Source organism: Apodemus sylvaticus, chromosome 22 (genome assembly GCF_947179515.1).
Source record: "Apodemus sylvaticus chromosome 22, mApoSyl1.1, whole genome shotgun sequence".
NCBI lineage: Eukaryota > Metazoa > Chordata > Mammalia > Rodentia > Muridae > Apodemus > Apodemus sylvaticus.
In genome coordinates, this window is record NC_067493.1 from 14,341,062 (window position 1) to 14,368,608 (window position 27,547).

Here is a 27,547-nt window from a genome sequence, read left to right on the forward strand (position 1 = left end):
CTTTTGATCAACATTGGAACTGTAGGACCATGGGGACTTCTGAAGTTAGACAGTACTTGAGTGGATGAACCCAGTAGTCACACTGTAGATACACTTTAAGGTCATAATCCTGACCAGTTCTTCAAACTTTGATTAGATTAATAAAACTTACTTGGACTAGGCTGTTTGACCTCTTGGGAGGCAGGAGCGTGGAGTTGGCACTTTAGCTGTATTCATTCTGTTTCAGCTCACGCCCCTGGATGCTTACATACAACCTGTATAAAGACCATGGGAATGGTGGGAATACCATGAGCATGGGGCCCATGGTGTATTGCTTACTTTTTTGTTACTTTTAACAATATCTAACAAAAACAATTTAAGAGAGGAAGAGTTTATTTTGGATGAAAGCATCTACCTACATTGAAGTACAGAAGTCAGGGAAGCAGGCATCTTCATAGTGAAGGAAGTGTTGAGAATCCTTCCCTCTTCAGAGATACCACAGTGGGACAGGAAGCAGGCTGGGCAAGTGATTTTTAAGGCCCTTTGGTCCCCAGAGACCCTCTAACTAGGCCCCACCTCCTGAAGTTCACTACATCCCAAAACCACAAACACCCAGGGCCAGAGATTCATGTTTGGGTACCGTGGACCAGAGATTCTGAATGAATACAGCTAAAGTGCCAACTCCGCGCTCCTGCCTCCCAAGAGGTCCAACAGCCTAGTTCAAGTAAGTTTTATTAATCTAATCAAAGTTTGAAGAACTGGTCAGGATTATGACCTTAAGGTGTATCTACAGTATGACTACTGGGTTCATCAACTCAAGTACTGGTTTCTTTACTTGAAAAATGTTTCTCAATGCTGGGCAGTGGTGGCGCACGCTTTTAATCCCAGCATTAAACAAACAAACAAAAAACAAAACAAAACAAGCAAAAGCCAAAGAGAAAAAAAGAAAAAGAAAAATGTTTCCCATAGTGAAAGTTGTAGCAGCATGGGAGACCATGTAGGCAAACTGGTAGCAGCCTATCCAGCAGAATTAGCCAATATTTTAGCCATTCTCTCAACCAAACACAGGTTTCCAACGTAACCTGGGGATCACACTGTCACTAAAAGAGACATTAATACTTAGTTAACTAATGCTGGCTTATTAGTATCTGACAGTGGAGCAAGAACACGGCTCTGAAAAGAAGCAAATGCAATCAAACCTTCCCGCATCACTTTAAAACTAACTCTAGAATATAATGATGCTGATCTGTTCTTCACGTAATCAAGAGTTATTTGTCCAAGCACTACATACAGCTAACTAATGAGGATGGTCTGACACAATGACAGATGCAGAGTGGAGCATAAGCTGCGACAAACCTGAGGGTCCTTCACTCTTCTTGTTTGTTTGTTTGTTTTTGTTTTTTCGAGACAGGGTTTCTCTGTGTAGCCCTGGCTGTCCTGGAACTCACTCTGTAGACCAGGCTGGCTCAAACTCAGAAATCCACCTGCCTCTGCCTCCCAAGTGCTGGGATTACAGGCGTGCGCCACCACCACCCGGCTGCTCCTTCACTTTTAATGAAATCATTTTTAATGTCTCTTCTCACTCTTTTAGGAAAAGCACATCTCTTCTGAGTTTGTACCCTCTTTCTCTACCTTAGCAAGTAGTGACTTGACACAGGCTTTGGATGCTGCTGCCAACACAGAATGTGGAGGCAACCCTGGCGGGCAGGGAGCAAGCATGGATGGAATACTACAGAACACAGTATCTAGAGCCGACGGAGCAAAGCACTCGGAGTGGCAGGCCTTGACGTCTGCAGCCACCCCAAGCATATGGAATTGGTGTGCTCACAGCAGCCAGACCCCGGGGACAAAGCTGAGCTGGGCAAAGTCATTACGAGAGCAGTTTGAAGCCAAGAAGTGGTCATTTTGAATTACGGAAGACTCTGAGTTAGTGAAATAAAACCAGAAAGACTCAAGAGATAATCGGGGTCATTCACCAGGGCTGAAGACCGACAGCACAGGGACTTAAACAGGAGTCACAGTCTCTACACATCCAGGTTACCTACAAAGAGTAAAGATGTTCTCAGCTGACTTCTCCACAGGAAAGGTAAAAACCAGAAGACGACGGGATGCCAGTCAGCTGCTGACCGACACAATCAGTCAATTTCAAATGCTCTTTATGTGGAAGGGAAATAAACTGAGATGAGGTACAGATCAGTAAAGAGAAAATGCACAGATAAATAATAGTAAGCAACAATGCTATCGCAATTATAACCATCAAATATATACATTACGTAGGTATGCAATTGGCTACTGCACAAAGTAGTAGCACCCAGCTGAGCTGTTTGGAATGGCCCACCTGTGTTGAAGGTGGTAAATGCATCAGAATACCAGTCTACAGGAAGTCAAATGTCTACTGTAACCTGCAGGGAAACCATTAAAGAACACAACCAAGTATAAACTAAGAACCTAAAAGAGATCAAATAAAACACGCAAACAGCCAGGCGTGGTGGCGCACACCTTTAATCCCAGCACCTGGGAGACAGAGACAGGCGGATTTCTGAGTTCGAGGCCAGCCTGGTCTACAGAGTGAGTTCCAGGACAGCCAGGGCTACACAGAGAAACCCTGTCTCAACAAACAAACAAACAAACACACACAAAAAAAACCCCATGCAAATAGAGCTAAAAGGTCTAAGAAAAAAAAAAGGCCAGATGGAGGAGAAAAGCAAGAGGAGAAAGAAGAGTTAATTAGTAGTTTACAACTAATCAAAAGCATTTCTCCTCTTTAGAGGATCAATTGGATAAAGGACAGGTCCCCACATCAACAAGCCCCATGGATACACATACACACAGTTAAACGCAAGGATGCAAACGGCAGTTAAAGCAGCACTGCAGCAGCTAGCTCAGAACCAGGCAACACAGACCACTCTCGCACGACGCCCACAGAGATACCAGTCAGAACACAGCACTCTTCCATGACGCCCACAGAGATACCACAGTCAGAACACAGCACTCTCGCATGATGTCTACAGTTAGATACCACAGTCAGAACACAGCACTCTCACATGATGCCCACAGTTAGATACCACAGTCAGAACACAGCTCTCGCATGATGCCCACAGAGATACCACAGTCAGAACACAGCACTCTCCCACGACGCCCACAGAGATACCACAGTCAGAACACAGCACTCTCCTACGACGCCCACAGAGATACCACAGCAGAACACAGCACTCTCACACGACGCCCACAGAGATACCACAGCAGAACACAGCACTCTCACATGACGCCCAGAGATACCACAGTCAGAACACAGCACTCTCGCATGATGCCCACAGAGATACCACAGTCAGAACACAGCACACTCGCATGATGCCTACAGTTAGATACCACAGTCAGAACACAGCACTCTCGCATGATGTCTACAGTTAGATACCACAGTCAGAACACAGCACACTCGCATGATGCCCACAGTTAGATACCACAGTCAGAACACAGCACACTCGCATGATGCCTACAGTTAGATACCACAGTCAGAACACAGCACTCTCACATGATGCCCACAGAGATACCACAGTCAGAACACAGCTCTCGCATGATGCCCACAGAGATACCACAGTCAGAACACAGCACTCTCCCACAACGCCCAGAGATACCACAGTCAGAACACAGCACTCTCGCATGATGTCTACAGTTAGATACCACAGTCAGAACACAGCACTCTCGCATGATGCTTACAGTTAGATACCACAGTCAGAACACAGCACTCTCATATGACGCCCACAGAGATACCAGTCAGAACACAGCACTCTCGCATGAGGCCTACAGTTAGATACCACAGTCAGAACACAGCACTCTCCCACGATGCCCAGAGATACCACAGTCAGAACACAGCACTCTTGCATGACGCCCACAGAGATACCACAGTCAGAACACAGCACTCTTGCACGACACCCACAGAGATACCACAGTCAGAACACAGCACGCTCGCATGACGCCCACAGAGATACTACAGTCAGAACATAGCACTCTCCCACGACGCCCACAGAGATACCAGTCAGAACACAGCACTCTCCCATGACGCCCACAGAGATACCACAGTCAGAACACAGCACTCTTGCACGACACCCACAGAGATACCACAGTCAGAACACAGCACGCTCGCATGACGCCCACAGAGATACTACAGTCAGAACATAGCACTCTCCCACGACGCCCACAGAGATACCAGTCAGAACACAGCACTCTCCCATGACGCCCACAGAGATACCACAGTCAGAACACAGCACTCTCGCATGATGCTTACAGTTAGATACCACAGTCAGAACATAGCACTCACATGATGCCTACAGTTAGATACCACAGTCAGAACACAGCACTCTCGAATGACAACGCCACCACCCTACAGTTACAGACACCACAGTCATGAACACGCGAGGGGCAAGATTTTGCTTCTGCATAACTAAACTACTTATCTGTGTAGCAGGCTCTCCCCAAGCCGCTGTTCCCAGGCTATTTATAGCATTACATTTCCCACAACTTTTCTTTTTTAATTCATTTACGTCCATAAACACCACAAGGGCAGGGGATTAGTCTCCTCTTGATTAAACCTCATTCTGAATAAGAACTGAGTGACTGGCATGCATTGGGCTCATGTTTACTGAGTGAAAAAAATTCTAGTAACATATCTGCATAGTTCATAGTTTCAAATATTACATTAATTTTTTTCAGTTATGTAATTCTTTAACTTGAGTAGTCGTTAGTAAATTTTTTTCAAGGCAAGATTTTGCACAAAAAGTTTAAACATGAAGTCTAGAGAAAAATGTCACTGGGAAACAATGACTCTAAAATTAAAAATCACAACTTTCTCTAGTACACATATATTGAGTCACATAAAATATAATTACATGAGCCTCTATGTTTATTTAAGTTCACAGAAAATCCAAAGCTGAGTTTGAAAACTGGCCACCTAGAACCAACTGTTCATTGATAACATAATTCTATGCAGTGAGAGCTATGCCTAAGTTAAACAAATCATTCAATCTCCGATATTCTTCCAATAGGCAAAAGGAACCTTTTTAAAAGTTAAACTTGAAAGCTGTAAGAAGATGTAGAAAGTCTTTTAAACTTTAATGTCTAGAGCGGGTTTTACAGCACATTTCTAATTTACACACACAGTGGAGACCACTGAAAGAGCTTACTGCAGCACTGCGGCAGGCGAGGCTCACCTAGGCGGCACCAGATCCCACCGTACGCTTGTTAGAATGAACCACACAGTGCCTTAATATCAGACAGTACACATTCCCGAAATGAGTATGACCACTGCCGTGTGCTAACAACTGTAGCGATTAAAGTATACATACTTAGCTTTATTTTAAAGTGTGTGGCTCTCCAAATGTTAGTACATGAAGTGTTGGGTTTAAACATAAGAAGAAGCTCCCAAGATGGAGACTCAGGACATGAAAACCTTGATCATTATTGCACCTATTTCTCTACACAAAAATGTAAATTTTACATTATAATCCTCTCAAAAAGTGAGCAGGTGGGTTGTAAAATTACAGACTCATTGGCATTGAGCACAAACAAAATCTACAATGACCATGTTTGTCATGAACAGATGCACAGCATTAATGCGCAATGAAATTTGGTGAACTATGATCATGCAAATAAAAATCCTCCATAATAATTTTTTATGCTTTATAAAATGGTTTTAAACATATATTTCCATAAATATTTCCAATGAAGTTTAGTTGATGACAAAAATACAATGCTATCCTTTATTATTTATGCCATAAAACATGCTTCTGCACTGCTGACATGGAAACGTCATTGTTTGGAGAGCTGAGCAATTCAAACATTTAGAGTTGAAAGTATCATAATCCAGCATTAGCTGTCCCGACAGACAGGCCTCCCAGTACCACTGGTGCCAACACTGTTGCAAAGGAAGAAAGTTAAACACTGAAGGATTGACACAATTCAAACTTTTTTTTTAAAAAATAAAGTGTTTCATAAACATGAGGAAATATTAAAAAGAAAAATAATCACATCATTTGCTATACATACTAGAAAATAGCACGATGTCATTTCTAAAATAGTCACTTCTTTATAGCATCCCAATTTATTATATCCAATTTTGGAAACAGACCTTAAACATAAAGGTGTTCTATATGAAATTGCTCTGTTATTTGATATAATAAACTTGGTAACTCAGAATGCCATTTTCTTTTCCTATTGTTAACAACTGTGCAAAACCAACCCTGCTCCTATAAATCTAAAGTTAATTCAGGTGGCATAAGGTAGCAACCGATACATTTCGGTTCATACTCTATGTAAAGGGCACTGTCCTGATAATTCACTTTTAGACTTTGCAGACCTCTAAATTAAACCCAGACAAATTTCCATCTTTCCTGTTCTTGATGCAGTAGGGAATTTCTCAGTGTTTGTGAGTGTGACGCCTAAAGTCTCAGCCCAAACTAGATAAATCACTGCCACCCAGAACCCTCCCCCCCAAAAACAACTTTTTTTTTGGCTCCAAAATAAAGTACAATTATAAACTCTTGATGAAAAACTATGTTAAGGGGTCATCTATCATATACTATGGCTAAGTGTGAATTTACAGAAAAGCACATCTCATGATCAGCAATTTTTCATAAACATGCAACTCACTATAAAATACAAAACACTTGGCTTTCAAGAACAGATTTATAAAGATACACTGCATCAATAAAATTTTTTGTTTTTGATTAACTTTACATGGTTATGGAGAATGAGAACTTTCCTAATGTGTATATATCAGATTTTATATTATAGTGTAATAATTTGCATTTCTGAACACAATGTTCAAGAAGTAATATCTATACACAATAACATTCTAGACTATTAAAAGCCCATTCAAATTACAGAATTTTATTGATACAGTAGATTAATATAAACTGAAAAAAGATGATAGAATGGAATAAAGAATTTAGTACATTATTTTATAACACACTCTTTAAAAATTAAAATATTTTAAATCTCTTTCTTAAAATTTTCATTGCCATGAAAGGCCAGAAAATTCTGGGACCAATACTGAGGTGTAAAGTCATTCAGGACTATCTCGCAATCGGTGCAGAGCAGGATCTGTGCAGACAGAAGGCATATTCTAATGTGCTGGCAGATGCTTTAGCACCTCAGAAGATGACGCGTGCCCTGGAGTAAACAGATCAGCTACAAAGAGGGGCAGGAAGAGACCACTCAACTCCAACAAATAGTGACATCGAGAAAATGACACCAATTGTTGGAAACACATTTTCACAGTAAAATTGCAGAGAATTCAAATACAAACACTGACAGAGTACTGCTTAAGATCCACCCTAGCAAATGCTTTTCAAATTAATAGATCCAGTAAGCAGTAGGGTACTGTCAGTTTAAAGCCGCAGATAAAAGCTATACAAGCACTTTAGAAGTCAGAAATGTGGGAGTGGGATTATTTACACGTTTCTTCTTTAGTTTATGTCTACACAGCCATCACATATGACACTTCCACAAGACTCTGGAGTCACCGTTATCATTATGTGAGTGGCTGATGCACATGACCACACATTCATGGTCATCAAAAGTCCAACTGTCCACACCTTGGCAGTCCCAGTTTGTGCATCAAAGGCTTTATTCAGCCTCATACTTGACAAAAAAAAAAAAAAAGAAAAGTTTTTTATCTTCCCCAAAGCTTTCACAATGGAAGCTAATGCATGTTCATCGTCTCTCTCGTTTGGAGCTTCGCCGCCGAACCTGAAGAGAAAAGTCAACAGATGAGCAATGTAAGCACATCCACATTTAGAGTAAGTACCAACCATCATTTTTTTTAAAACAATCTGTATTCTTACACATTTCCAAATTTCTTTTCCTAAAACTGTCCTATCTTCAGATATTAAGGCCTCTCTGAAGTCTACATATGGACAAGGCCATAAGCAGCCTTTCCCAGGCTGCAGATAGTTTTCCTTCTGTATTAAGGTTTAGAGTCATCCACAGACACAGTGTCCCCAGGTGAGTAACAAATACTCTCAGGTCCATGTCTTCCTACTTCCTTTCTGTGGCAGAGAAAACACTTGACTCTAGGCCTGGGTCATTTTAGGGCAGAAGTTAGTGACATGTCTACACAACCCTGAGTTCAAAGATACGCCATTTACTAGGAAGACCTACAGGAAGCTGAAAACTCTGATTCAAAACCGAGGTCGGTATAAATCAGCAGAAGGAAAGGAGCAGGGCCTTAGTGAGTGACCCTAACAGGCAGCGAGCGGTTCTCCATCCCACGGATGATTCAGTCTGTTCCTCGTGCCTTCCTCAGAGTCCTTAAGCACACAGCAGGCCAGCCCTGAGATGATTCAGCTGAGACTCATCGAAACAAACCCTGGGGACGGAACTACTAAACACGAGCAGATCGGCCCTAGAGTCCAGCTCTGGGAACCAACCAAAGACCTCAAGTTTCCAAAATGAGAAGAACTGACTGAGCTGGCCTAAGATTTTAGCACTAATCATCAGGAACACAGCTCCTATTTGTGTTAATTTTTCCTCCAATAAGAAGCACGTGGAGGGGCAACATTTGGGATGTAAATAAAGAAAGAAAGAAGGATGCGATAGCTAGCAATAGTATTTGCTAGCTAAAGGAAGGACATCTCTGGAGAGAAGCAGCTGGTGCCGAGCAGACAAAGCCAGCTCACACCTCAACCCCAAAGGCTGACCTGACTTCAAGATACACTTTTACTCAGCGTGCCTTTCTTCTGGTTCCTGTCATGAGACTCAAAACAGAACTGTCAAAGACATCTGTGAAATACGAATTGACATGTCAAGGATTCCGGTGCCCAGACTGGCAACACCAAACTGCTCAGACTCCTGGCACGAGCCGACAGGCTCTCTAGGCAGTACGATGCCCATCCTTCTCAAGTAAGTTCAAGCTCCCCTCAGGATTGCTTCTCCATTATCCTAGCTGGTAAGTAAAGTAACAGGACAAACTATTCAACAAAGACATACATATCTAGAATTACAGACAACAGCAAGTGTTAAATAGAGCTGACTAAGTAGTTACTGGCTCAATTTTTGCATTTTGCAATACCACATACATGACACTTCAATAAGGACATACATTTCCCACAGAAATGTCCTCCTCTTCTGCTCCTTCCTGTGTAGTGTCGTCACTGACAGGAGAGCTGGCCTGAAGCACATCCATTTCTTCACTTGAATCATTTTCTTTAGTAGCTACCTGTTTGGAACGTCCTACACGCCTAAAGCAAAACACATACAATAAAATGAGAACCTCAATTTAAGTTGTGTATTAATTCACTGGAAGAAATATCTTAAATAGCTTATGAAATTTTGTCATTTTTATTCTCAATTATGTCATGAGATAAGAAATGAATTTTCATTTTCACCCATAAGCATTACTCTTAGAATCTTACAAAATTTCTAGAAAAGGAAGAAAAGGTGTCACCAAGACATCACCATAAAGGACTTCACAACAACCTGAAGCCAGAGCCTATGTCACCTTTCCTCTCCATCACTGGCTTCACTGCGTGGCTCCAGGCAAGCGTTCTCTGCGTAGAGAACACAGCACCTGCCTTCCGTCACACTATCTCAGACTGTGCAGAGAGAAATCTGAACACACCCATCCTCCCTCAGACTGCTCACACCATTCATTCCTATAGCTTGCCTTCTTTATACGGTAATCCTTTAAAAACAGAACAGATGGTGTCACCCCCATACAAACCCCTGCACTGAACCAAGAATAAACTTGTAACCCCTTGAGATGGTCCTGGCCTACCCGTCCATTCTTCACAGTTATAATCCAGTACACCTTTTTGCCTTCTCAAGTTCCTTGGATTTTGGATTTACCAAAACGTTCCCACTTCAGACATTTCACCTATAGTGAAAAAAATAGTAGTCTCTCCCTCCTCTCTCCTATTTGTGTTGTATTATATACTGTGTGTGAATGCATATGTGCCCCAGATAGCCTGTGGGAGTCATAGGGTACTCAAGGGAGCTGGGTCTTCCCTCCTACGGGGTAGGAGCGGGGGATTGAACTCAGGCAGTCAGGCAGTAAGTGTCTTTACCCAGCGAGCCCTCTCATATCATCTATTAGTTTCAAGTAATTACTTCATTGTCACAATCCAAAAAGAAAAATTCCCCAACTTCTTTCCACTATATTCTCTTAAAATGCCCAACATATTTTCAGGACATATATTTGAGTTATAGTTTCGTATCTCTACATTACTACTTAGTGACTGCGCACTGGAGAACAAGTCTCATGAGAATAAGAACTATGTTATGTGCAACATATGAAATTACATGGATGATAATGTTTTTCAATTGTATTATAGCTAGAACACAAAAATCAGACAAATTATAATATGTTATTATTCCAGCTCTGGGGAAAAAAATGCCTAGAAGTGAAAGACCTTATGAAAACTGAAGGAGAATCATAATCATTTAAGCCCTCAAGTTTATGATGCCCAGATATTAAGAAAAAGTTACAAAGGTGAGATATTTAAAATTCTGTTATTTAACTACTATAAAATTAATGTCATGCTATTGACTATTACTTAAACTGTGATTTTGCTTGTTGGATCCTTGTTGGAAGCTGTCATAATAATGTACTTACCTGTACTTCTAATGTTATAGAAAATATAAATTTTCATATTAATATATAGAGAGGAAGGCATGAAGCACTAGGTGACACTCAGGCAACTTTTTACAGGAATAGGAAAAGCTCTATGGTATCCACGTATTTAGCTGAGATGTGCTGGAAACTAAATAAAGACAAGTATAATACCAGGTCTTGGTAGAGCCATTACCAAGATGATATAATTATGTCTGATTTTACAGTTAACCAACAATGATCTTCAATTTTGGTGCTGTCTTAGTCAGGGTTTCTATTCCTGCACAAATATCATGACCAAGAAGCAAGTTGGGGAGGAAAGGGTTTATTCAGCTTACACTTCCAAATTGCTGTTTATCACCAAAGGAGGTCAGGACTGGAACTTAAGCAGGTCAGGAAGCAGGAGCTGATGTGGAGGTCATGGAGGGTGCTGCTTACTGGATTGCTCAGCCTGCTCTCTTATAGAACCCAAGGGATGGCACCACCCACAAGGGGCCCTCCCACCCTTGATCACCAATTGATAAAGTGTCCCACAGCTGGATCTCATGGAGGCACTTCCCCAACTGAAGCTCCTTTCTCTGTGATAACTCCAGCCTGTGTCAAGTTGACAAAACCAGCCAGTACAGGTGCCAACTCTTCAATAATGTGTTAAAAGTCAAGTGCTGGGCACAGCTACATAGAGAGCACACGAGGAAGAGATGACATTTCTAACAGGACATGATATTCTGGCTCTACTTTTAGAACAGGAGATAGCCCAGCCTGGTGTGCAGCTGACAGTGCTGGTATTTGTGCTGTGGTAATGATTTTGGACAAACTAACTCAATGCTCTCTTATTAATGCTTTTGTGTAAGTATCCAAAAGTACACCAAGATGCAAGAAAAAGATGACTAGGGGAATGATTAAGAGGAATTGTAGCCTGTAGCAATGAGGAAACCTGGCTGATGCATACTGACTATTGGAAAATAGCATGTTTGTATATGAGACTATATAACTATTTGGCATTAATTTATAAAGACTTCTCTAGACCTATAAAAATGTACAAATATTAATTGGGCTGTTCCCTAGATAAGGTTATAAAAATGTTTTACCTAGTATATCTGAATAATATTTGGACAAAATATTTAGAATTTAAATATGACAATAAATATGCTTATAAACTTATAAAGTTTGCAAAATAATTTGGAATTGGTTTGAAATTTCCTATTATTTACAACTTACATTTTTTTTTTGTGCTGTGATGGTGACGGTGCTTTTGACGGTCTTCCTCGTCCTTTCTGTGGTGTGGACTGTGTGGGGTCAACTGCACTAGTCTCAGGAGATTCTGCTCTGCTTTGGGGAAGACCCAAATGTGGACAGCATCAAATTACGATCTGCATTATGGTAAGCACGTCTACCGCACTGATGTCCAGTTCGGGTGCACACACTCACCTCTGCTGCGCTCTCTTTGATGTGCGCTGCTGCTTGCTTTTTGACTTCTGTTCTGTGTTCCCAAGTTGTCTTTCTTCTTCTTCATCGTCGTCTACTACAGGAGGTACAAGTTTTTTCTTGTTTCCTTTCTTGGACATTTTCATTGTTGGTTCTTCTTTCGATGTCCCCCCACCAAGAGGCTTGGGTGGCCTGCCTCTTTTGCCCTTTTTTGGGGGGCTGTTCTGCTCGTCCTCATTTTCTAGGAGCTCCTCTTTGTGCCTCTTCTCCTCAGGCCACGGCTGCTCGTCTGACTCTGAAGGTGTGTGACCTCTCTTGCGGCTTCGCTGACTGCTTTTAGGTTTCTGTTCCTGCACCAACGTAGTCAGGTCATCCATACCTAATTTCTCTTCTGGGTCTGTGACAGGTGCTTTTTTCCGACTTCTAGGCTTCTCCAACTCAGACTGGAGGGAGGAGGATCACAATTTTTAAAATTAAATTTTGAAAAATAAAATTGTTAGGGCTCAGGGTGTGGTTCAGTGGCAAAGCCATTGCCTAGCACGTGAAAGGCCCTGGGGGTAGGGGTGGGTCAAGCCCCAGCAAGGCAAAAAAACAAACAAAACTATTAGCATTATGAACACTGACAACTCCTAAAAATCTGTGACATACTTTGTCACAAATATGTATCTAATGTACAGCTCTTAATATAGTACAAACACAGCTATTTGATTTGATCTGTTGAATGAAGAAGGCCTTGTGATGCTGTCCAGGCTGGCACCAAACCTTCCTCCCAGGTTAAGAGTTCAGAGAGCTGGGATGACAAACATGAGGACTTAACCTGGCTAGTTACTCAAATTTGATTTTAAAAACTCCTTGGAGTAAGAGTACAATTTCATTTATAAAACAAACCCCCTATTTTTATTAGTTCTTTGGGAACTTGATACAACGCACTTTGCTCACACTCGCCACCTCCCAACTCCTCCAAGATCTACCCCTATTCTCCTAGTCATTCAATTTCTTGTACACAGCTCCTTAAAATTAAATAACCTGAACTCCAATTTGCACTACCATGCACTCTCCTCAGGTATGGGGCCATCCACTGCTGAACAACAGATGACTCTTCATTCTGAAACAGGATAGAACTTTGAAGGGAGCCCTCTCAGATTGGTGCTTTCCTGTCTGCTGTCTCAGGGAAGGGGAGCAGCGCACACTCTGCCAGCTACAGGTGACACTCAAGCAGCCGGTCCTACTGGCTACTCACTAGGACCTAACTAGACCACAGAGTAGCAATGCACTTATACATGTTTGTGACACCATCATAAAGAACTAGTTTTATTTTCTAAATGGAAGACACGAGATACAAAACTTTCAACACATTCATCCGACACTAAAAATCCAGAAACATCTCTGAATTGGAGACCACCTTTCCAGATTTAACTAATTCAAAACAAAACACTATAAAAAACAAACAAGCAAAAAGAAAAAACCCAGTGTTTTCAAATTTAAAAGAAAATCTTACTTCATATTCAGAGAATTTGTGTATAAATGAACAAATGGAGATTATTCAGACACCCAAGAACGAGAGAGTATATGAATATTTAAGAGGTAAACTTAATTTCCAAAAGGTTTGTGTAGATTTATACTCTTAATTTCAACAGAAAGCAGGGCTAGAAAGACAACTTTGTGGTTAAGAGAACTGGCTATGTTTCCAGAGGACCCGGGTTCAATTCCCAGCACCCACATGGTGGCTCACAATCCTCTGTGACTCCAGTTCCGGGGATCCACTGCCCTCTTCCAGTCTCTGCGGTACCAGACATACATGATGGATATACATACACTGGGGTCAAACACCCAGAAGCAATACACAGTTAGATAGCTACTGATCCATCTATCTGGATACAATTTATATATTAAAAAAATTCAACAAAAAAGTATAACTTAGAGGCTGGTGAAATAACTGAACTGGTAAAATGTCTGCCTACAATGCACACTGCATAAAATCAGGTGTGGTGGGGCTCAGCAGTGATGCCAGTATGCACAAGGGAGGCACTGAGGCTCAAGGTTCTCTTCCTGTATACTAAGTTCAAAGGCAGACTGAGACTCTGGGTGGGTGGGGGGAGGAGGGAGGGAGGGAGGGACTATGGCGCTCACCATTTGTGAACAATTGTGTTCTTGGGATTATTTCTTTTGTCTTGATCATTTTCTGAGAACCCTACTCTTTTGAATATATTCAACCTTTATTTTCTTTTTTGGTATGGTCTAAATTTGTGCCCTCATGTGTTGAAGACCTCATATCCCAATATGGTGCTATTTGGAGATAAGGCCTTTGGGGGATAATTTGGTGGAGGTGAGACTTGTAGGGGGAGTCACTCAGGGTAGATAACCTGTTTCTCTTCATCTTTCTCTTCTAGGAACTTCATTTGCTAAGATTATTGACTCTTTTCCCACCCTAAGAACGTCACTGGGGGACTGCAGCATCCATATACTACCTCACTGCTCACAGCTAAACAGACCCTTGTCTTGTGAACTGATGCTAGTTATATTGTCCTGTTGTAATGTCTACTTATCTTTCCACATGGAAAAAAAAATCACTAAAATTCGACTACATATTCATTTGGAAGAAAGCTATCATCAGTTTACCTTTTCTCACAGAAAAATATAGAACAGTCTTCCAAGTCGCTTAGTTTTAAGATTTCTCATACAAGTGCTCTCTACTACTGCCTTAGATTCTGTTTAAGACCAGCTTGCCTCAGTATCATAGAGATTACTGGGATGAAGAGAATCTATCAGATGTAGCAAAACCACCAGAGACACAAGCTATATACAGGAACACGTACCATACACAGACACCACATGTATGGTTCTCCTTCTTTCCTTCTTTGATACTGAAGACCAAACTTGGATAAGTGAACTACACCCCTAGCATTTGTATGTTTGGTTTTTGTTGTTACTGCTGTTTTGTTGTTGTCTTGGCAACAGCCTCCCTATGTATAACAGCCTCCCTATGTATAACAGCCTCCCTATGTATAGCATTCAGGCTAGCCTTGAACTTACTACGGAACCAAGACTATCCTCAAACTTATAACTCTGTCGCTTCTGCTACAAAAAGAACATCATGAGCTGGTCAGTTATCCCATGTTAAAGTATGATTACAACAATAAAGGATTTTCTTGATTATGTAGAACTAAAAATTATAAATATTTTTACTAACTTAAAAATTCTCTTCAAAAAACCTAGCAATAGAACTCCTTTCTGTTATTAATCCTACATTTTTCTAAGTTATCAATTTTTAATGTTTCTTGTGTAAAACCTTTTCAAGTATGTATGAGTGTTTTGTCTGCATGCATTATCTGTGCACCACATGTCTGGTGCCCGTGGAGGTCAGAAGAGGGCCTTGGATGCCCAGGTATGGGAGTTAAAGACAGTGCTGAAAATCAAATCTAGGTCCTCCAAAAAACAACCAAGTACTGTTAACTGCTGAGCCATCTCTCCAGCCCACTGGGGAACACTTTTGACCAGCTAGTTGACTAATGTGGATTTAGTAAAAATGTAAATTATAAAATGGAAAAAAGAACAACTGGGCTAGCTAGATAAACTGAAGAAACCTGAAAATAACTGAAGTATGCCAGTGAGAGACAAAAAGGGCAAATAAGATTCCAAAGAAAGCAATGGTAATTATCTTATTGAAATTCCCATCTCTGTTTCTCAGTTAGAGTCAACCATATTTCCTTGATGGTAGCTATTGCTCAAAGGCATGGATCAGTGTAACAATGAGACAGCAGCAACAATTTATTTGGGCTAACTCATTTATTCAGTTAATGAATAATAATTCATTATTATTAGGCTGGCAAGCCCAAACTTTCCAGTTTACAGACAAGAAAACGGATTCAGAAAACCCAGTCAGTCACTCAAGAAACGTTTGGAGCTCAACTGGAGAGTCGAGATAGGCCCAGTTACCAAACCCACTAGGCTGTACTGGAATGTGAAATCTGTATCTCAGTGAATCTTCACCAAATTTGTCTTCAAGTAACATTTCCAAATGATAGCTATCATAGAAGTTATTTCTGTTAATATTAAAAACTTAAAAGGGACTTTCTAACAAGAGGAGGGAGGCTTTGGGGCCTGCAGGCCATTCTCTCTTCCTAAGGCCATGTCTCAAATACTGTGTTAAAAAAAAATAAAGGAAAGCAAACAATTCTGAGTATGGATCTGACATGTTTGACTCTAAAGACAAAGAATAAGATTATTTATCTGAAGACAAGAATCACATAAACTCAAAATAAACTGTACATTGAGTTTCAAACTAAAGTCACAGAATATGAATAATATGAAAAATTTAATAGCAACTATAAATATCTAGCTAATGAGCAAAAATGACTAAAATCACTACAATTAAGAGCATCACACAGTCAACCAAGCATCTCACCCTTACAAGATCAGAGTCTTCTCTCTTTTCACTTTTTTTTCCTGGTAAAGGTGAAGACATTGTATAATCTTCATTTTCACTGTGATCCATTTCGGAGCTATCAAGCCTTTGAATAGAGACATACGTAGTCATTTCTACAATCAGATAACCTTAAAGCGCCCCCTCCCCCTTTTTCTTTTTTTCTTTCTTTCTTTTTTTTTTTTTTTTTTTTTTTGAGACAGGGCTCAGGACTTGTGTAGCCCTGGCTGTCCTGGAACTCACTCTGTAGACTATGCTGGCCTCAAACTCAGAAATCCGCCTGCCTTTGCCTCCCAGAGTGCTGGGATTACAGGCGTACGCCACCACTGCCCGGCTAAAAGCCTTTTTTTGATTGTTTCATTGCATGGCTTTATGATTTCAAAAGCAAATACTTCATTCATTTTAAGGATATTTTCTATCATATCTTACACCAAATCAGTAAGCAATATAGCTCATTTAATAAATTAAGGAAATAAATAATAAATTCATTTTACCATATGATGTTTTGAAAACTAGATTTCATTTTGGGGCAGAGCATGGAAATTAAAACCTGTTGTTAGTGTGCCCGGCTGGCCTCATGCACCTTGCCCTGCCCTGCCCATCCTTGTTAGCACTTCATCTTCACTTCTTCTGCAGCAATAACACGCAGTCAGTAAATTCTTATTTGACTTCTCCTCCTTTTACAACACAAACAGTGATTTTTGGCAGTTTTACTCAGCATGTAAAGCTGTGCAGGGCGGACGGAGAACAGGCTCGTGGTAGGCTTGCTGAATGAGCTAGCAGCACATGCTTTTATGCTCTTAGAACGCTCTAGTCTTCTGTATCATCCTTGCCTACTTATTTGTCAAGCTTTTTTTGACTGGATATTATGACTCACATCTTCGATCTCAGAACTCAGGAGGTAGAGGCAGGGGTTTTCTGTGAGCTCAATATCAGTCTATACAGCAAGTTCAAGAACAGCCAGGGCCATATAGAGAGACTATATATATATAGTCTCTCTCTCTATATATATATAGACTATATATATATATATACTAAAAAGAAATTCAAACAATGTCAAACAGTATAAAACACACACGCATATTAAGTTATTATGAACACTGTTAGGATGCTGTATGTTGGGAGCTGGAGAGATGGTTCAGCAGTTAAGAGCACTGACTGCTCTTCTAGATGTCCTGAGTTCAAATCCCAGCAACCACATGGTGGCTCACAACCATCCGTAATGAGAAATGAATTAAAAAACAAGCGGGGCCAGAACAAGAGGGAGAAGGGAACAGGGCAAAAAAAAAAAAAAATGTTGTATGTTTTCCCAAAAAGTTCCTACTGGATGCAACCCACTATGATTACAAAGCTATTTCCAAGTAAAGGCTTGCTCTGCAACACTGCATTCTACACAACTGGTCTCACTTGTTCATACCTGTGGGAGCACAGATCTCATTTTTTTGTGTCAAGATGATACAAAAACAAAAACAACCGCCCCCCCCCCCCATTTCATTTACTATCTGTGCACGCATTCATTCAAGCACTGAAACACATGTAGAGGTCAGAGGACATCCGAAAAAAGATGGTTTTCCCCTTCTACCATGTTAGTCCCAGGGATCAGACTCAGGCCATCAACTTTGGCAGCTCTCTGGCCCCTGAATTTTCTATGTATGAGTGCTTTGTTTGCATGTATGTCCACGTGCCACATAAATGCTATGCCTACAGAGGCCAGAAAGGGTGTCAGAAACTGGTGTTATAGATGGCCGTGAGTCACTGAGAACCAAGCCTTGGTTGTGTTTGGAAGAGTGGCCGGCGCTGTGAGGACTGAGGTGTTCCTCCAGTGCCCGATCTCGTTACTTTTAACGATTTAGGTCTTCCACTGTGTGAATGAGGGAGGTCAAATTGTTACCGTGTATGCTAGCACAGATTACTACAGTAAGCTTCACATGGAAGGCCAAGTGTTATTTTTCAGTGACTGCCAATTCATCTTTAGTCACTGTCATCAAATATTTATATTTGTACTACTTTAGATCTCACGACCTTGCTGAAATCAAACATAAAACACGGCGTCTCTTGTGTGTGAACTTGCCTCCCCTTTACTCTTCCAGGAGAGCTTGGATTTGAGCTGCTGCTTGCGTTGCTCACAGTCTCCATTCTTGATGATTTGCTCTGAGACTGTTTGCCCGCTGATGAAAGTGGCTTGTTAACTGCTCCGAGGACATTGGCTGTTTTAGGCTGAAACGAGAAACACAGAACTCTTCCTATGCAGTTAACATTAAAAGAACCATATCAAGTACTATTAGCAACAACTTCAATGAACTTACACACAAATCACAAAAGTTTATCTAGCCCTAAGCAAAATAAAGGCAATAAATTGAGTATCAGCACATAAATTAAAAACGTGTAACAGTGCATGCCTGTGACTCCAGCACTTAGGAAGCTGAGGTAAGAGTACTGTAGATTCAAGGGGCGCCTGCGCTACCTAGCAAGGTAGTTCCAGAACAGACACACAGCAAACCCTGAGCGACCATAGAGCAACTAAGGTTTTGTTATTTGGAGGAAAAGATTTTCACAGATTAAGACAATAAATGAAACACAGACCAATCATGAAAACAGAGCCTTGCTATGGAAAGATGTAAGACATCTTTTTAAAGATTTTTATCTAGATTGGTATAAAAGGTCTAAAGGATAAAGGTCTGCATAGTTTTGCTATAAGCTTTTTTCTAAAGCACATCTTAGCTGTCATCTATATAGTAAGCACAATTAATTTTTTAAACCTACAAATGGAAACAGCTAATTAAATATTTCCTACCATGAGACATAAAAATTCTTAAAGAAGAAAAATAACATAATTAGGTCAATAATCACACTAAAATTAAATTAATTAAAAACTACCACATAAGTACTAAAACAATTCTCAAAACATACTTTTCCAGGCGTGAAGAACGATTTCATTTCTGGAGGCAGGTAGTTTTTGGTGTTACTAAAATTCTGTAAGCAAAGAGAAAAGGGAGTCAGTGGGCTCTAGAGCAGCTCCTGTGAGAAACAAGCCAATGGAGGACAAGAGAGCTTTTACTCTTAAGCTTATATTTATTTAAACTAATTAGTTCAAATAGGAATTCTAGGCAGTGGTTCTAACAGACTGATCTCACAGCAATTCCAGTCGTGATGTGCCAGACAATGCCCATTCCTGCACAGCACTCAAGGCATGAAGCCACACAGATCCTTGTTATGCTGCTCATAGCAAGGTGAGTTGTGTAAAAAAGAGACAAGCCCTTTCATAACTTTAGGTAAACACACGAAGTCATTTTAAATCTGGATATGCTACCAAGACCTTAATTGGTATACTGCTTCCAATACCAAGATGGCAATGGTGCTTTCTAAGTTCTGGCTTAGAGAATAGTCTCTGTGAGGGCAGATGTAACATCGTATTGGGGTGTGGTTTCTCACTATTCTTATATTGCTCCCAGAGCTTTGGACCTATCCCAGTGTCTATGCTCTATGTGTTTTTTCACAACACCTGGTCAAGGGCTTGCAGCTTCAGACACTATATATCAGCATTCCAATTCCCATTTTGAATCTAAGATATTAACTCAAAATGTTTTGGTAAACTTTTGCCTGTGCTGTCAGCACGGCTTTAGACTTTGAAACAAACTCTGGATCTTCCTACTTAGTATCTAACCCTTCCGAGCTCTACTCTGGCCCACATGTGGTCCACAGTCATGTTTCTGAGCCTGGTACCCTGCCCTGCTATTCCAGCAGCTCTTACTACTGATTGTTCTTGTCTTCTTTCTCCCACAGCCCAGGGCCGAGCACACACTCCATGTCAACTCCCATAGACACATTCTAAAGTAATTACCTTGTCAGGCTGGGTGAAAAACCGAGCTGGTAACACCGGGTCTTTAGGAGACTCCAAACTGTATGTGGTGCTCTTTGACATGATGATGTTCATGGCAACATCACACACCGTGTACAATTTCTGCAATGGTATTTTTTTTAGTTATTGAGACTAGCATCTTAGACTCAGGTATACATCTAGAACATGTATTTAGACTAACAGTAAACTAATGAAAGAAAACTTCTAGATAAATACTGTGGCTTATATTAGTACAACAAGATCAGTATGATTCAGTGTTAGAATTTCTACTGAATTAACACTAGTTTGGGTATATTAATTCTGAACTAGCAATTCTAATTATATCTAACAGAAAAATAATGTTTATAAACATGAAAAGAGTTGTATATTCTCTATTTAAAATATTTAAACCAGCATGACATCAAAATTACTTATCATGAATTACATACTTCATTCATTTTTGTATCATCGGGTCCTTGAGCATCTTTTGTCTGTTTAATATTTTCTACCATCTTTCTGATAAATGCATGGCTGTTGTTTTCATTTTTAGCCATCAATATCTCCAGAACAAACCAAAGGCATCTAAGAACACAAGAACAAAGAAGATACCAAGAAAAACCTTTTGTTAAATACTGATACAATGAATCTAGATTATAATTCCAGAAGAGGAAAATATTTAATAGAAGCAGCTACAAATCAAAATGAAACAGCAGGAGAAAGCCCATGTTACACATATACACTACAATAGGTCAACAATGCAGAGCTAAGCTCAGATTCTCAGCAAATTTCTGCATGAGAAAGGTTAAAAGAAACACAAGATGGAAAGAACAAACCAATTTTTAATTTCATTCTATGACAGTAAAGAAAGATTGGCCATAATGCAAGGAGGTGACTCAAGTCCTGACAGGACATCTAACCAACACCGTGCCCGAGCCAGAGCTGAGGACCAGTTAACAACTGAGAAAGACAAGCATGGCTGACACCCACGCACTGTCCTCACCTACTGAGGAAAAACCTCAAATACCCGCTCTCCTGTAAGAAAGGAATGGGATTACAGTTGATACAGAAAGGGAAAATAACAAGAGAAAGAAATATGAAGATACTATTATAGAAGAAAATGCAATGGCTCGGGCTGATCTCCATAGGATGAAAAAAAATCAGGGCAGTATACTATATTAACTGACTCAAAATCATAATAGTTATCTTTTGCAACAACAAAAATAGAACCTGAGCCTCAAGTTTATTCTAGAAATTATGCTGGTCTCAAAATCTCTCTCAATATCATGATATTCCATATTCTGTTTGTGCACAGACAGTAACCTTTCATTAGAGAGCAGCAGTGAAGCCAGGACTAAGACCACCTCCCTGGTTGTGGGTGGGGCCCATTATGATGAAATCCTATTTTCATTTTACGAAGACAATCATTGCAAAGAAATGCTTACTACCTGGGTGAGGATATTACCTAGTCACCTCACATGAAAACCTACAATTTAGGTGGGAAATAAAAGATGAGAACTAAAGAGAAAGTTTGAGTGGATTACTTCAGTAGAAAAGTAATGCTACAGCTGCAGAGAAACAGAACTAAAGTTTAGTAGTTTAAGTCACATTTTAGAAATTGGGTAAGAAATGCAATGTACAGAGATGGAAAACAAAGACGGACGAGAGACTAAAAAAGAACCTTAGCAAAACAGAGCACACAGCAACTATAATTGAAACTAAAATTAACATCTCATTATCAGCAGTAAGGAAGTAAAAACAATTTTCGGAAAATAGGAAAATGAGATGAAAAAAGTCTTACTCTTTCACATCTTTAAGTTGTTCAATATCCTGTACTTTGACATAATCTGGGTCATGTGCCAAAAGGTGAATTGTATATGGAACAACATACTCTGGTAGAAGAGACAATAATTTTTCTGAAAAACAAAATCAAAACAAAAAGAAGACAAAAAGCAAACAAAAACATCCAGGTTAGAAAGATCAAGTCCCACGTTCTTTTGTCCATTTCCTACACCATCCCCGTGATTTACCACAGCATGGGTGAGGAGCGCATTCAGACGCCCTGGGCTGAGAGACACAGTTAGCAGCGAGCACACTAGGTGTTGACCAGCAATATGCAGTTTTCAAATGCACATGGAAAGAGTGATCCACACATACTATTCAAGATTGAGCTGGGAGATCTATTCTTCATTATGCTGTAAGGACTTTGCGTTGATGTTCTCTGACAAGCTCTCAGGGTGTGCACAAGAACAGAAGTAATGGTCAGTTTGTAATAAAAGGACTATCCAAAAGAACAGAGTTCCTCCGACAGAGCAAATAACAAATAACTTTTCAGTTTAAATCCAATTATTTTGAATCTGTTGACCAGAATAGCAAATTGTATGGCAGAGGCTCAGGAAGGCATACAAGCTATATTTGAGAAACAATATACAAAAAGACTTGGATTTGATCTCCCATTTCCGTGTTAGTCAGCTGTCCAACCAGGAGCACAGTGCATGCCAATAAGCACTAGCCCGTCTCTGAAGCATCTGTGTGAATGGCTATGAAGGAGCACGCACGAGAGAAAAGAAACAGTAATTTCAAATTAGAGTGAGATTTGTTAAATTATGTCAAATACTTATAGAGTGCATAATACTCTGTATCTATGTAATATAAAAACATATGTGACCATGTAAGGCACCCACTAAAGTATAAAGAGACGGACACTATGGAGAAAGTACCTGGAATAAGAACAGCTAGCATTACTGACGACTTCTCTGGGCCATTCATTGTATGTCAGGTGCTTTATACACATCATTTTCCAACTGATGTAGCAACCACAGAGTTGAGTATAACTATAGCAATTTTACAAACAAGCAAGCTAAGGCGTCAACTGCAGAGACAGGATGTGACTATGCAGCCTTCACTGCTTCCACGGTGAGGAAAAAGGGAAAGAGGATCACAGTGGCCGAGTGATGCTCGGCGTGCCTACATGCCTCAGTGTGCTGCACTATACTTCTCAGCTCAGTCTAGAAAAGAAAGTAATTTGCAGAGCTGAGAACAAAATGGAAAAAAGCAAGCTGCACAAACCTTCAAGTAACCCTCTCCCCAAACCATAGGTATGTAACTCAGTGGGGAATTTAAACAGGAATAGCCATTGGGTGTCTCAATGTCACTTGTGAGCACTTGAGAACCTACATGGATTCCAACCAAGATGGAAGGAAGGACCAGCGCGGTCTGTTCCAGAAGGGCAGCATACAGCAGTGGTACGGTGGGGGCAGGAAGGGAGGGCCAGAAGCAGGGCATCACAACACACTGGGAATTAATGACTATCCGTGATAATCCAACTCAAGAACAGCTACGAGCAGCAGATATCCATGACATCTGGAAGAAGGGCTAACGGGATTTGGTGCTGAAGAGAGGGAAACACACACAAAGCATGCTTCTGATCCAACCTGGAGGACGGGCAGGTGACAGATAGAAGCGAAGAAGCAGCCAACTGCCTTGGAGGCAGAGGGAGCAAGGGAAAGCAGCATCCACAACCCACACGGATGTTAGCTACACCTGAGCGCAAAGGCCCATGACAGTGCAGACATGGTACAAAGAAATAAGCCCATCTGCTTTCCAGACACCTCAAAATGTCAGATTTTCTCTGTTCATTTAGCCAATTACAAGAGACAATGAAAGGCGAATGCTCATGCCTTTATATATTATTTTAAACACAGGAAGTGGAAAGCAGCTATTGAAAGATGCCGTACACAGTAAGAGATGACAGTAGCATGTTTCACTCTAGAAGACTGCAACTGACAGCAGATCTGATGCCTTCCCCAGCGACCGCGCACTCACCACTAACAGCCGCGTGCTGCTTCAGGTACTCCCTCCGCACGGTGATGTTCTTCACTAGGCACTGTCTAGCATGAGCTCTTCTTTCTTTTACAGGGTCTTTGGCACAAAGAGCACAGATGGCCATATACTCAAGTGGAAGCCGTAAGCGGGAAAGGCCTTTGTGAAGTTTCTGGGCAAACACCTGTCTGACTTGATAGCACTCATCCTGCAAAGATAAAATTAGTACAGGTATTCCCCACAAGGCAGAAAGAACTGTGACCAAGTTGATCTACAACCCCTGAATCAATTTTCAGAACAGAGGCTATGACTCCTCCACCTCGAGGTGGGAGCATTGAACTGGACCCAGTAACTACTAGCTACATGTGTTAGACAACATTAAAGATACTGTTAGAACAGATGAAACTAGCATAACTGCTCCCTACTCTTAAATCAGATCAAACTGTATACCACCCCCAACCTGAGTATGATCAAAACAATACTAATAAAGTAAGGGGCCGGGCATGTGCTCCGCACAGCTCAGGCACCTCAGCCAAGTGTTGTGGTGATCCCCAGAACTTCCAAACACAAATAGAATACAATGGCAACATGATCTCATTGGTAGCTTTTTATTTAGGAGAATGATTTTCTTTAAAACCTGTCCTATACACAGGCTGGACCGAGGCTCCATGCATACATGTAACAGAGGGCTGCTTTGTCCTGCCTCAGTGAGAAAGGATGTACCCAATCCTCCAGAGACTTGATACAGCGGGGTTGGGGGCCACGAGATACATAGCAGGGTCACCCTCTCAGAGGAGAAGGGAAGGGGGTGAGGGGAGGTACTCTGTGAGGGAGGAAAGCATTTGGGATGTAAATAAATATAAATAAATAAATAAAACCTATCCAATGAATGCACTTTTAGTTTTAACCACTTTTAAAGAACTATTCAGATTAGATTGCTTAACTTTTGAGGCAAAAGTTTCTATTCATTTCCAGAAAACTCAAATTACTTTTTTAATTGTGGAAGGAAAGTAGGTGACTTGGTACCCTGTGCCTGATTACCGTATGACTTGCTTCACCCAAACCACTTCTCTAGCAACGTTCCTCCATGTTCTTTAGGGCAACTCATCTCTGTACTCCAAAGCAGCATGCGACCTGTGTCCAAGTACGCAGCATGTCTTTACACAGATGGGGAGTGGGTTAGATGTCTGCCCGACTCATCTGCTGGTGACTCAAAGACAAGCACAAGGTCTTTACACACCCTCCTATCTAAGACTAGCACAGCAACCGGTATACAGCTGACCAGAATTTGTTCTAAGCTAAAGGCAACATCTCCAACCCATCTCCCTGACATGCGAACACCTTCATGACTATACCCTTTCAACTTGTATGTACAAGTATATCACTTCTTCTATCTGCAACGACTGTTGGGTTTTTCTTCAAAGTCTAAGTCATATATATATATATGTCTTACCCTTATCTTTACTATTTTTCTGTAACACAGGGATGGACCTAGAAACCTAAAAATTGTTAGACAAGAGCGCTACACTAACTGGGTTAAGTTTTAATTTTATACACATGTATTTTTTTCATGAAGGTATGTAGCGTGTACCATGTGGATACTTGTGTCCAAGGAGGCCAGGAGAGGGAGTAAGATGCCCTGGAACTGGAGTACAGACAGCTGAACCACCATGTAGGTGCTGGGACCCAAATGCAGGTCTTCTACAAAAGTAGCCAGGACTCTTGCCAGGCCCAGGCCTTGGTTTTTATTTTTGTTTTCTTGACCCAGGGTCACATTATTCTCCCACCTCAGCTTCCTCAGTGCTGAGATTATGAACACGCCCACCACGCTGGCTAATGTGGTTAGGGGAGGGGCTTTTAGGCTCTTATTGTACATATTCCCTTTCACTCAATTTCAACTTCAGAATTCCTACTACGTTTAAGAAATTATTCAATTGTCCAGATAAAATCAGTCCTCCTATTGACACACAATAAAGTTACCCTTTATCAGTATTAATGAGAATTGAATATATACATCTGTCATTAAAATAACTAATTTACTATAAAAAGGCCAATTTAAAGCCTCGTACCAAAGCCAACTTATTGTAAACATATCCATCAGTGAATAGACCATCCTTTAAACGCTACCCAGCCCAGACATCCAATGCCCCCGCCCTCCTATACACCCCACTAAGACACAACCCTTAACAACAGTTTTGTTCTGTTAACGGCTCAGCATTTAAAAGCCTAATGCAAACTTGTTATAAACTAACTTGTTGCATCACTTCAAAACCAAGGGCCTTCAGTTAATAGTGATGGAAAGGAGTTAACTATTAACTACAGAAAAGCCCCACTGTGAATGAAGGTGTTTCAAGAGTTTCAATTAGGAGGTTTTCACAAGCTTTAAGAAGATGGGTACCCTAACATAAAAATGTTAAATAAGGAATACCAATATAGTTTTACCAAAAAGAAGTTCTCATAAAGGCAAACACTCATGGCTATGGCTATAAAAATAATTAAGTATTAATTAATTAATTATGGTTATAAAAATAAAGTAAATATAAGAAAAAGATTACAACATTTTTAAATCCACTCATTTAGAGCTGAGTTCACTGCTATGAACTTGATTTTTGTCTTCACTAGACTGAGACCTTCCAAGCACAAACTATCCTTAAAAATTCATGTAGCATCTCAGAAGTAGTTTACTTACTCTGTGTATCTCATTGAATTATCAACATTTATCTGTATTTTCTATTTTAAGATGCTGTTAGCTTTCAGGGAATGCAACCATCATTTATTGTGCTTTTTTTTCCCTATAATATAGAACAGTATATAGTTCATAATAGCAAAGTACATATTTCCCTTTTTGGGAGGGCGGGGGTGGGTTCAAGACAGGGTTTCTCTGTGTAGCCCTGGCTATCCTGAAACTCATTCTGTAGACCAGGCTGGCTTCGAACTCAGAAATCTGACTGCCTCTGCCTCCCAAGTGCTGGGATTACAGGCGTGCGCCACCACGCCCAGTGGCAGAATTTCAAAATCTAAATATCTAAGCAAGTATTAAAGGTGCTGTCATATTATTCTATCTCTATGCCTTCACACTTGATGTCTGCTCAAATATACAATACTACTTTTAAAGAGCCTCAACGTAAGAATAAAAACAAGCCTCGTGTACAGAAACAGTGAAAGCACAAGGCTGGGCACTGTAAAACACAAAATCTGAAGGGAATTAAAACAACAGCGAGAGTGCATCAAGCTAAGAAAACCAGAGCATGTCTTGTGCGAAAGGCCGCATCGCAACCCTCATGGCCAAACAGGGTTAAATGCAAATCTGTGCAGATGGGAAGAAGAGACAAACCAGAGGCAGCAAACCACAGGACAAGTAAATCAGAGCGTTTGGTTTCACTGAACTGAAGTAGGGAACTGGAAAGCAGTGTTCTCAGCGCTTCCTAATGCTTCAACCCTTTAATTCAGTTCCTGA

General features: G+C 40.7%; 1 protein-coding gene across 5 annotated transcripts in view; it reads right to left on the reverse strand.

Moving 5' to 3' along the window:
• Window positions 1–5,306: 5,306 nt before the first annotated feature.
• The window catches only part of Pds5b (PDS5 cohesin associated factor B), a 142,233-nt gene continuing 119,992 nt past the window's right edge, over window positions 5,307–27,547 (reverse strand). Inside the window, exons 25-35 of one of the 5 annotated variants that reach the window (XM_052167463.1) lie at window positions 24,094–24,298; window positions 22,070–22,184; window positions 20,721–20,853; window positions 20,275–20,394; window positions 19,344–19,406; window positions 18,505–18,650; window positions 16,422–16,521; window positions 12,014–12,453; window positions 11,804–11,911; window positions 9,077–9,215; window positions 5,307–7,725 (exon numbers count right to left, since the gene is read on the reverse strand). In XM_052167463.1, the coding sequence (XP_052023423.1) occupies window positions 7,690–7,725; window positions 9,077–9,215; window positions 11,804–11,911; window positions 12,014–12,453; window positions 16,422–16,521; window positions 18,505–18,650; window positions 19,344–19,406; window positions 20,275–20,394; window positions 20,721–20,853; window positions 22,070–22,184; window positions 24,094–24,298 (1,605 nt within the window). In that variant the 3' untranslated portion in view covers window positions 5,307–7,689. Of the gene's footprint in view, window positions 7,726–9,076; window positions 9,216–11,803; window positions 11,915–12,013; window positions 12,454–16,415; window positions 16,522–18,504; window positions 18,651–19,343; window positions 19,407–20,274; window positions 20,395–20,720; window positions 20,854–22,069; window positions 22,185–24,093; window positions 24,299–27,547 lie in introns of all 5 variants that reach the window. The other 4 variants (XM_052167462.1, XM_052167460.1, XM_052167459.1 and 1 more) reach the window with 4 other exon arrangements.